The following is a 12,879-nucleotide window of genomic DNA, read 5'->3' as shown; positions in this document are numbered from 1 at the left end:
TTGAGTTATTTCCCGCTGCTATAAATACTCATGTATACCTTCTACTACACAGGAAGAAAATGCATATTCAACTTTAGAAGATAATGTCAAATTATTTTCAAAGGTTGTTACACAATTTTCACTCCTATCAACTGTAAATAGTTTCCATTGTATGCATTCTCCCCAAAACATAGTTTTATTAGACTTTATAATTTTTGCCAAGTATAAACTGGCATCTCAGTGTGATTTTCCTCTGTTATATTTTAGTTGGTGTTAAGTGTCTTTACTTTCAAATCAATGAACATAGGTACCTAAAAGGGGACAATGTTTTGATATGGAGATAAGAATGGCGAGGACAATAAAAAGTTAAAAAATAGACTTTTCCGAGGCTAGCTATGAGGTTTTTTGTTTTTTCCACAGTTTTCCTCTAGAATACAGTATCTCACCTTCTTTTCTTTAGATGACTTTGTTCCTTTTCAAATCCATGCAGACCAAAAGAAAGATTCAAGTTGGAAGTGCATGAGCTAGATGGTGACATGAAGGATGGCTGGGCTTCAATCTTCGCTATGTTTTCGCTGTTCTCACTTAGTGGGGACACCCCAGGTCTGGCTTCAGTAGGAAGGATGTGCTTGCAGCTCTGAGGCCCCAGAGTAGGACCCATGGATTCAGGGCTGGTGTTGGCAGTGAGTCCCTCTATATTAATATAGTTGATATCCAAATCACCAACCTAGAAGTTGAAAGAAAAATATTTCCTGAGAAAAATCAGGAAAGATTGGCTTAGCTAAGAATAAAATCTTTCCAGTTTAAGAACCTTCCACTTTATCTTTTTTCATTGTTTGTTTATTCTTGTTTTGCTTTATGTAAACAGATAATTCTTTCATGGTACATTTTGTTCACGTGGCTGCTATCCCATAATTCACAAAAAAGAAGACCGTTTTATAAAGTTATTCTTTATTACAAAACTATGCCTCCTGACTCAAAATGAGGGGAAATGTTTTAAATACATAACCTTAACATTAACATTTCAAATATATAACATTTAAATAAATGCCTTTTGAGAAAAAAAGTAAAAAGTATATAGCTTTATTCAAAAAGCACTTCATAGTCATCCAGGTAACCAAGGTAATAGTGGTTGCATAAATTTGAATCTCAAAAAAAACACCACCAAACAACAACAACTACTAAAACTACATAAAGTACATGTACATAGCATAATTAGAAGACAGAAAATACCCCAAACTTCAAATTACCTGTAAATAATGAAATAAACATCAAATCCAACAAAGCAACCCCTCATACTCCTGCCATAAGACGGCAGAGAGTAAGGGCAGCCTGGGAAAATCTGAATGGCAGAGAGAGGAGGGAGACAGTGCAGAACCTAAGACTCATTTAAAAATCATCTCCAGAAAGAGAAAACCCAGCTTGCATGTGTGATAAAGAGTCCCGGTTAATCAAAGCACTTGCTCTAAGAAAGGGGCTTAAAAGTACTTGTGATTTGAGGTGGTGTTCATCAAAAGGCATCCATCCCCTCCAGGGAAGAAGCCAGTAAAAAGGAAGAGAGTGATGCCACCTGGAGACAGGGCAGTGAAGAGGAAAAGAAGCAAAGGGGGGAAATTTTAAGATCCTAAATCATCAAGCATCATCATCATAATTTGCTACAGCAAAACCCATCAATGAATGCTCAAAATAATGGATAAAAGTCTAATGAGTATAGGGATATTTAGAAGGACTCAAAATACTTCTCAACAAGATACTTAATAATTTTTTAAAAAACCAATAAATTTACTAAAAAGAAACTTGGCAGATGAAAGATAAAATTGCTAGTAATGGACCAACTGATGTCAAATGCCTCCTGATACAATACACTGAGGAGGACACACCATCACTTCTGCAGTATTCTTGCAAAACATGCATAACCTGAGTCCAATTCTGAGGAAATATTAGACAAACCAAAATTGAAGGACATTCTAGCAAAAGCAAGAACAAAAATGGTTTGTATTCTTCAAAAATATCAATGTTGGGGGAATGAATAGAGGTTGATTAATGGGTACAAATATACAGTTTGATAGAAGAAATAAGACCTACTGTTTGACAAACAGTGGGGTGACTATAGTAATAGAAGTAATCTATTACTTATTTCAAAATAACTGGAAGATAAAAATTCAAATGTATCTACCATAAAGACAAATAGTGATTGATATCCCCATTGATTGATATCCCCAGTGATGATATCAAAAAGTGATTGATATCCCCATTACGCTGATTTGATCTTTTTAAATTATATGAATGTATTAATTTATCACATGTACCCTGAAAATATATGTATCTATTATATATCAATAAAAAACAAAATTCAAAAAAAGACAAAGACTGAGACACTGTCCCAGATTAAAGAAGACTAAATAGACATGACAAGTAAAGGAAATTCATGTAATAGAATTTTCTTATATTGCAAAGAACATTACTGAGACAACAGACTAAAGTAGAGTAAGGTCTGGAGATAGCTAACAGTATTGTACCAATGATAAATTCCTGACTTAGGTAACTGTACTGTACTTATGTAAAAGAATGTCCATGTTTTTAAGAAAATACAGCATGAAAGATTAAAGGGTAAAGGGGAACTATATTTTCAATTTATTCTCAAATGGTTAAGACTATTTACATACATATTTTAACCATTTGCATGCATACACACTTTCAGAGAATAATAAATTATGGCAAAATATTCACATTTGGGTATGGGAATTGGGGCAAAGAATATATATGGGGATTCTTTGTGCTGAAATTATGCCCAAATAAAATGTTTTTTTAAAAAGCAGTTTATATGACAGAAATTTTCAAAGTAATTTCTATCATGTGAATTTTCTCATCAGGTAGATTGATAGTCTTGAGAATTAATGGGAAACAGCAGAGCATATAAGCTAGCCATGTTTTTGGTCTTCTGTGCCAGGTTGAGGGAAAAAAAGGAAATTAGGTAAGATTCTTTCCAGATATTGCTAGAAATTATTTTAAAGATGCAGAATTTGGGCTCCTCACATTGTCCTTGTTATTTATGCAGACACTGGAATAGTACTAATAAAAGGGACCATATGATACCATACTACACTGATACAAAGAACTTCATAATTTCTGTGCAGATTTAGTTTTATTTCTCAGTATTCACTGCACAAATTTGGCAGTCTTCTATGTTTCAGTTTATTGGAATTAGCCTGTTTGAATTCTCTTTAAAAGTATGTTTCCCTTATTTTTTTTTTTTTGCTACACATTATTAAAGCAATGCATCTCTCTCCTAAAATATTCTCAAAGAGAAATTATATCCTAACCTCATCTTTGGTTTTGTAAAATTTGCATTTTTAATGTATCTTAGAACATATAAAAATGTAAGTTCTTTCCACATAATATTGAGTCATTTATAATTTTAGCTACTTTGGGTAAATGAAAATACTATAATGAAATAAGGACTCAAGAAGTATTTCATTTAAACTCTTCAAAAAATATGGCAAGAGAGTAAATCCATTAAGGCCAGAATATGTCAAAAATTTGTACACTGAAAACTGTAATACATTGATGAAAGAAATGGAATAAAAAACAAATAAATGGAAAGATATCCTGTATTCATGTATGAGAAGATCTAATGTCAAAATAGCTATACTACCCACAGCAATCTACAGATTCTATGCAATCCTCACCAATTTTTTTTTTTTTTTTTGAGACAGGGTCTCACTCTGTTGCCTGGGCTAGAGTGCAGTGTCATCATCGTAGCTCACTGTAACCTCCGACTTCTAGACTCAAGCAATCCTCCTGTCTTAGCCTCCTCAGTTACTGAGAATACAGGCACCTGCTACCATACCAGGCCCATTTTTCTATTTTTGGTAGAGATGAAGTCTCACTATGTTGCTCAGGCTGGTCTCAAGCTCCTGGCCTCTAGCAATCTTCCCACGTTGACCTCCCAAAGTGCTGGGATTACAGGTGTGAACCACTATGTGCTCAGCCCCTATCAAAATTTCAATGGCATTTTTCACAGAAATAGAAAAAACAACCCTAAAATTCATATGCAATCACAAAAGACCCAGAGGAGCTAAACCAATCTTTAGCAAGAAGAACAAAGCTGGAAGTATCACACTTCCTGATTTTAAATTGTATTTCAAAGCTATAATCCAAACAGTATGTTACTGGCATAAAAACAGACCTGTTAGCTAATGGAATAGAATAGAAAGTCCAAAAATAAACCCACATATAAATACGGTCAGCTAATCTTCAACAATTGCACCAAAAATACACAATGGGGAAAGAATAGTCCCTTCAATAAATGATGCTAGGAAAACTGGTTATCTACATGCCAAAAAATGAAATTCGATCCCCATATTATACCATAAACAAAAACTGACTCATAATCAACTCATAATGCATTAAAGACTTTAATGTAAAACCTGAAACCATAAAACTTCTAGAAGAAAGAATAAGGGCAAAACTATATGACATTAGTCTTGGCAATGATTTTTTTTAATGTGACACAGGCAACAAAAGCAAAATAAGTAATAAGTGGGACTACCTCAAACTATTACTAAAAAGTCTCTGCACAGCAAAGGAAACAATCAACAAAATAAAAAGGCAACCTATGGGACAGTAGAAAATATTTACAACCCACATATATGACAAGGGGTTAATACCCAAAATGTATAAGGAACTCTTATGACTCAACAGCAAAAAAACAAATAACCAGATTTAAAAATGAGCAAAGGACCTGAATAGACATTTTTCCAAAGATGGCATAGAAATGGCCAACAGGTATATGAAAAATTGCTCAATATCACTAATCATCAGGACAATACAAATCAGAACCCACAATGAGATATCATCCAACAACTGTTAGGACGGCTCTTATCAAAAAGTTAAAAGATAAATGTTGATGAGGATGTGGAGTAAAGAGAACTCTTGAGCACTGTTGATGGAAATGCAAATTAGTGCAGCCATCATGGAAAACAGGATGGAGTTTCCTCAAATAGTTAAAATAGAACTACCATATGATCTAACGATCTCACTTCTGGGTATATGTCTGCAGGAAATGAAGTCACTACCCTGAAGAGATATGTGCATTCCCATGTTCATGGCAGCACTATTCACAATAACCAAAATATGAAATCAACCTAAGTCTCCATCAGCAGATGAATAAAGAACATATGGTCTGTGTGTGTGGGATTCTCTGAAAATACAGGCAAAAAATCAAGTGTTTTTCCCATTCTCTCACACAATAATAAGTACAGAACACTTCTGTGACCAAATGTGTGGGAAATTTTTCACCCACACACCAAAATACGAAGTGAATGATCCTCCGCTGAGTGTCCTCTAATTCCAATTCTGCCACTAATTACTTGGAGACGGAGCCAAATCCCACAGGTTGAGGGCACAGTCCCACAGACTGCCCCCACTTCAGACAACCATCACAAGTCCCAGATTGTATTACCTGTACCTCTGACCCACCAGCTATAAATTCAGATTTCCCAATCCCCTCCTCGGGTTCAATTAATTTGCTAGAGCAGCTCAAAAAACTTGGGGAAATGGGTCTTTTGGTTTATTGTAAAGGATATACAGACACAGATGAACAGGTAGAAGGAAGAGATGCATAGGGTGAGGTACATGGAAGGGGCATGGAGCTTCCACACCCTCCAGGAACCTTACCTGTTCAACTATCTGGAAGCCCTTGAGCCCAGTTCTTTTGGGTTTTTATGGAAGCTTCATTATGTAGGCATGATTGGTTAAATCATTGGCCATTAGTGATCAACTTAACCTTCACCCTTTCTCCCCTCCTCAGAGGATGGGGGCTGGGTCTGAAAGTCCCAAAAGCTCTAATCATGCCCTGGGCTTTCCTGTGACCAGCCCCAATACTGAAGCTACCTAGGGCTGCCACCAGTCATCTCATTAGCATATAAAAAGATACCACTTTGGAGATTTCAGGGATAAATACAGTCATGCCTGACTTAATGATGGAGATATATTCCAAGAAATGTGTCCTTATGTGATTTTTGTTGTTACATTACCATCACAGAGTACACTTCTACAAACCTGGATGGTATAGCCTACTACACACGTAGGATATATGTTGCACCCTATTGTTCTTAGGCTACAAACCTATACAGCATGTTACTATATTAGATACTATAGGCAACTGTAACACAATAGTAACTACTTGTGTATCTAAACACAGAAAAAGTACATTAAAAATATAGTATCATAATCTTATAGGATCACATCATATATGCGATCTATCATTGACTAAAACATCATTATGCCTCCGTGACTGTATGTATTTCACAATATCACAGATTTTACACACACACAAATATTATTCGGCCTTAAAAAGTCAGGAAATCTTGGCATTGCAACAACATGGATTAATCTGGAAAACATTATCCTAATGAAATAAACCAAACAGAAATAAGCCAACAGAAAGATAAGCACTATGCAATATGACTTATATGTAAAATGTAATAAAGTCAAACTCATAGAAACAGTGAGTAGAAGTGTGGTTACCAAGGATTTAGGGCGTGGAGGTATTGTGAGATGTTGATCAAAAGGTACAAATTTTCAGTTATACAATGAATAAGTTCTTGAGACCTAATATACAGCACAGTGACTATAGTTAATAATACTCGAAAATTTGCTAAGAGAGTAGAAGTATTCTTACCACAAACAAAGAGAATAGTAACTACATGATAATGTATATATTAAATTAACTTGACTGTGGTCATCATTCCACCAAGTATATATATGTCAAACATCACATTATATACCTTAGAAATATATAATTTTTGTTAATTACACATCAATAATGCTGAAAAGTAATAAATATCAGAACATAGCTATAGCACATCAAGTCCAATTACTCTGTATCTTGAAAGAATATTCCCAAAACTCCCACTTTGTCCTAAATTCCACGGCCTATTCTAGATTTTTATACTAGTACTGACATTCAACTGGTTTATACCAAAACAACTATACCAGTTATTTACAACTTATGTCTATTCTGATTTATTGGTTTCTGTTATTATCAATACCATCCCAACCTGTGCCATTTATACTACACATATACATAATAATGCTTTATAACACAAAAGGAAAAAGCAGAGATATTCAATTAAAGGAGTGAAATTGAGATCTATTAGATAGAAAAAAAAGTTAACATCATAGAAAACATCTATAATGGGGTAAAATATGTGTATACTAACAACAACAAAAAAAGGTAAAGTATCTTATTGCCCAATGAGTGTGTGTGTATATATATATATATATATATATATAGAGAGAGAGAGAGAGAGAGAGAGAGCGCATCTCATATAGCAATTAGATTTTAAAATCAGTGGATAAGGCAGAAATTGTTTATTATCTAAAAAAACTATTGAAAGTCCTTTAAATCTCCCATAAATTAGAGTGTATAAAATCTTCAGATCCATAACTATATTTTAATTTTTATAAATACTAAAATTTGAGAATCACTGAGCTAGAGAAAAGAACAAAAGGTAAATAGATGCTGACACACTCAAACCATGTGCTTTTATCAGATTTAAGTCACAGGTCTCTATCAGGTCTCTATCAGGGAATGGGTGGAAAATCCTAAAACGCTCCGGCTTCCTTGTAACATGGTTCTATTCTGTTCTCATGTTAAAGCTTTATAACCTTAGTACATATTAATCGATGTGTTGTAAGGATTCAACAAGTAATTTATGTGACAGTATCCTATGAAGCTGGGACCAAGCATTTGCTGGTTACCCTTTTCTGGATTTGAATACAAATATTGCTTACTCAGGTCATACACACATTTTTTTGAAAAAATATAGAGAAAATATTGGTTGCACAGTTGTCATTTCCCACGCTGGCCCCACTGAAGAGCTCTCACACCCCTCTTATCTGGCAGTGTCTCAAGACCCCTCTCTGCTGGTGCTTCCTGGTAGGGTAAGGTGTGTTGCATTCTGAAGTTAGGACCTAAGTTAAATGCTCATATAATGAGACTCCACAGCTGCAGCCCCTGTGCTGCTCTTAGGCTGACATTTTCAAAAGAACACAACAATGCTGAACATACTTCTCACATGCTCAGGTTCTGGAGAGAGGTACCGATCCCTCTTGTGACGTCAGTCATGCCTCACCTGATCGATCACCATACAGTTAGCATAGACTTCATCCCCTCCATTCAGCATGTCAGAAAGCCGGCCTGTAGCAAGCAACGTTGGCGGATGCTTGGATTTTTTGAGGACATCAAAGGAGCGATCTAGAAGAAAAACAGAAACAGGATAAATAAAGTTGAAGGGATTTATTCCACAGGCAAGCTTTACCTTCTTAGTCAAACCACACGAAAAAAATCAAGAGCGCATTTTTTAAGGTGGCATTTTGCTGTCTTCACGTTTTAAGATCCACATGCAAGTATTTTCTCTTCTATATCCAAATCTTCTCAGTTGCTTACAACCTTCATGTAGAATGAATAATTGTAGAGAGATAAATATTTGCCCACTTCACGCACCATTTTCCCCATCCTTAGAGGTCTTTGTAAAATCAATTAGATATTTCCCTTCAATCTCTAACAGATTAAATTCAACTTCATTTCCCTTTATTAATAACTTGGAAGCATTAGTGACTGAACTCTGGTTCCACTGACATGATCAGACTCAATGACCCTTTACGAAAGGACCGGAGAGTACAAAGCCCAGCAGTTCTGGCTCTATACTGCCTGCTGAACATGCAGAATCTTACACAGAGAGTTGCCTATTTGAATTACAGAAATGTTTCTGCTTGCTCCCATATTCTCAGCTTTGTTCCACATAGACGAAGTTGCTCAAAGTTGAGTCACAGAGAGTCAACATGTCACTGTATTTGTAGGGAAGGAAGAGTGGATGGTAACAAAACATAGGCCATAGAATGCCTTGATTCTTACCATTATGCTTTCCTCCTCATGTGGTTATGAGGGTTACATGAATTCAGACATGTAAGCACTCGACACATGCCTGGAACTATGTGCTCAATAATATTTGTTATTATTATTATGAATAGTGATTTTTAACCAGGTTCAGTGTGAGGTACAGGTTATGAAGACCAGTCATAGTGTGTTATAATAGATTATCAATAACCATAAATGACTTTGAACAGGGTAGATTCTATGTTACATCCATAGCAAATGCCATCCTTACTTACATTTCAGTAAGTTTTCTCCAGTAGGTACAAAGGAGATGGTGTTTGCCACTATTCTGTGAGAAATTGCACATGTCCCACTGCCTATCTTATCTATGCCAAAGCATAAAATCTGGGAGTGATTTTAGGAAATGAAACAAGATTAATAACTGTTGGGCTGATGTACCATGAGCAAAAAGTTTTATTCTTTCTTAGAAAGTCCTAGATCTGTGGTCCCCAACCCATTACCAGTCCATAGCCTGATAGGAAACAGGCCTCACATTGCCACCTGAGCTCCACAAACCCCCCCCACCAGGAGACCCCAACCCCTCCTCCCCAGTCCGTGGAAAAATAGTCTTCCATGAAACCAGCCCCTGGTGCCAAAAAGGTTGAGGACTGCTGTCTTAGATGACATTATGAAAGGTCCAAAGATGTATGAATTATACAAGCCAAATAGCTCTGGTTTCAGAGATTGTATTTAAACCCACCTCTTCTTACCCACAGAACACTCAAGTGAGATTTTATTAAGCTTCCAGAGGAAATATACAATGTAAAAGGAAAACATTTTCTTCTTATATCCTTGATGTATCATTTTATCAACTTATTTAAATAGCTAGCAATATAATAGACAAAGCCAACAAATATTTCATAAGGATAACCTTTATGATCAATTACTATACAATTTTCATCTAATTACACAAAAGAAAAGCAAGGTTCCAAAGGTTATAAATTAAGAACCTGACAAAACACTTTCAATGAGCTCTGAAGAAAATACTTGTTCACTTGTCATTTTACATAATGTTTTAAAAACAATCATAAATAACTCAACATGGTCCTCTGAAGTGTAATTAATCCAGCTTAACTGCTCTTCAGGGTCCCAGATTCACAGACTATAAAACACCTGGCATTTCTGCCACCACATTTGGGAGGCCGTTCATATTCCTTTTTAATCACTGCCAAATTAAAACTGCATTGATAATTAGACTAAGAACTAACAAGCTATTCAGCAAGACAACTGCAAACAACTGATGGATTTCATTTTAAAAAACAGAATCAAGTGAAATATTACCCCAATTGCGTGGTGCCAGTGAAAGTACTGCCCGGTCATCAACAGCCACGTTCTTAACTACCAAAAGAGAAATCTGTTTGAGACTGACCATTTGCTGCAAGGATGGGCAGGACCAGAAACTACTGCTATCTTCCTATACACAGTTATTAATAAAAGGCACTTAGATTCAGCTTTCACAAATAACCATGCCTGGCCCTATGTGCAGGTCCAATTCTATATTGAGATCACATCCAAGCAGCAAAATAAACTGAAACATGGCCAAGTCTGGTTATTTCATCCAAGCTGGGGGCTAACTTGTTTTCTGCACGATTAATTTGATTAAGGTTTTAGAAAATATTGTAATTTGGTTACAATGACAGGTCCACAATCTGTTAGCTGCAATTCTAAATATAGAAAGCTCTGACAATCAAACTTTTTTCCATAGGTTTTGGCTTAAAAATATATTTGGTTGCAAAATCTGACTTGAGCCAACATTGGACCACGTAGTCTTTTTTTTGTTTTTTTACCGCACTTGGTGTGACTGTTCATATATTTTGTTGCAGAAATATTAACGTGCCTCATGATGACATTGTTTCAGTGCCTCCTATAGGAGTCATATCATACCCAGTATTAAGTACAACGCCAAAATGATCTGAAAATTCTGAATTCCATACCAAATCTTGTCCCAAGAGTTTCAAAGAAGAGACGGTAGATCTCTACAAAATTACCCATATCAGATATTAGACCAACACTTCCCAAGCTTTTGTCACTCCTCTCCCGAATTCACTATTTTGTCCTATCTACATATCATCTATATTATTTTCTTTATTTATATTTCATCTATATTTATATTCAGATTGACTGACTTTTTTTCTTTGAAAAATATTTTTATTTAAGAAATACTTTTAATTTTTTTTATTGGTTTTCCCCTTTCTCTTTCTTTATCCTATTTTCCTATTTCCCTCCCCTCTTTTTCCCATCTGTGTGTGTCTCTGGCTTTCCTGTTTCACTGTGTTCTGCCTCTGCTCTTTATGGGTACCCTTGTGAATCCCAGAAATTCTAACACTCATGCCAGATGGGGAGACCACTTAATTCTTGAAATGACAATGGGCAATTTCAGCAGATACATATACACGTTTTATAAAATGATGGTGACATAGGACCTTGAAAAGTCCACCTTAAAATTCATCACAAGTCCACTGGTCTGGATCACAGAAAGGACTTTGTAGAATCAGTAGAATGAAGGCTAAGTCCTACTATTTCCTCTGCAGTGTAAGCTCTGACAACCTGAAAACTCAGAGCCCATTTTATGTGCCATTACACAGCAACTGAGTCCTGCATTGTGTTAGAGGCCATGGGAAATAATTGGGATTCAAGATGTGTTTCATGGGACACCTTTAGAAAATCATCATATACATTCAATCCCCTCATTTTACAGTTTAAAAAACTGGGATGCACAAAGCTGTGATTTGCTCAAAGTTTTATGATCAAGTGACCATTTAGATCCACCCCATTGCAGAAAGGTGTGGAGAAAAGAACAAAAGGGAGAGGAAGGAAAGGGGAAGGAGTCATTACTGCTAACATAGGAGGATTTTGTACACTTCCCCAAGTTGGGGGGGAAGTAGAGAAAGTATTTCTCATCTAAAAGAGTATGGGGCCAAGAAAATGTTTCCTGTTTGCCCTTTGATGGTTTGCTGAAAACCAGCTGCCAAAAGGCAGATTAATAGGAGAAAAGACATACAAACTTTTATTTTAATGTGCATAGCACAGGGGAATCACAGGACAATGATTATCCCAGAAATACTTTTAATATTAAGAATTACCTTATTCCCATTGTACATAGAAAGCCATATTCCCAACCTTAAAATTTGTACCCCCATAATATGCCAAAATAAAAAAAAAAGTAGAAGGAAACTATACATACTAAAACAATGAAATTAAATTCTGACTAAATACAGTTGCCTATCAAAGCTGAGACTCTGAGAGGCCTGCGCTCTCTTTGTTATAAAGGGAGATTCTGAGGGATTCAAGAAGTATTAAAATGCAGGGCACCACACCAAGACTCTCCTTCGATCAACAGAAAGATCAAAAGAAAAGTGAAAAGGAAATATTTGCCTGACTCTATTATTCATTGTCCTCTAGTGTTACGTTGGCCAGCTCCAAGATGGACTGTTCCCAAAGGAATCCACCCCACACTCTGGAAAAGCGGCCTCGCCGTGTGTCACAATCCTGCCATCCAGGTAATGACTTCACTGAGACCGAAAGCCATGCAGCACACGACTGCAAGAGCGTGACACAGCAGTGAAGGGGAAAAATCTCTGTCTCCTCTCTAGTTCTGTCACCCAGAACTGGCCATGTAAACTTAGCAGGTCACTTGCTGCTACTATTTATAAAATTGGCACAGAAGTCCTTTTGAGCATTTCTCTGGAGCATCCATAGCATCCACTTGTCAAAGGACACCTCAAGATGATAGGATCTAGAAGCACACACAGACTGACAAACCAGAAAACGACACAGATAAACAGGACTCTCACTCCTTTATTAACTTCAACACTGGTCACTGCAAATAATGGGCTTCAAACCAGCAGACTAGGACTGATTGGGAAAAGAAAATAGGCCTTAAAGAGTACATTCAGGCCGGGCGCGGTGGCTCACGCCTGTAATCCTAGCTCTCTGGGAGGCCGAGGCGGGCGGAT

General features: G+C 36.3%; 1 protein-coding gene across 4 annotated transcripts in view; it reads right to left on the bottom strand.

The window, feature by feature from the left end:
- ARHGEF28 (Rho guanine nucleotide exchange factor 28) overlaps positions 1-12,879 on the bottom strand; it is a 289,794-nt gene that overhangs the window by 93,679 nt on the left and 183,236 nt on the right. For all 4 annotated transcript variants that reach the window (XM_012783522.3, XM_012783544.3, XM_012783566.3 and 1 more), the window contains 2 exons: positions 8,121-8,242; positions 426-706 (listed from right to left, as the gene is read on the bottom strand). In XM_012783522.3, coding sequence (XP_012638976.2) covers positions 426-706; positions 8,121-8,242 — 403 coding nt within the window. The remainder of the gene's footprint in view (positions 1-425; positions 707-8,120; positions 8,243-12,879) is intronic.

The sequence above is a fragment of the Microcebus murinus genome, chromosome 11, assembly GCF_040939455.1.
Source record: "Microcebus murinus isolate Inina chromosome 11, M.murinus_Inina_mat1.0, whole genome shotgun sequence".
NCBI lineage: Eukaryota > Metazoa > Chordata > Mammalia > Primates > Cheirogaleidae > Microcebus > Microcebus murinus.
This window is presented reverse-complemented; position numbering and strand designations above follow the sequence as displayed.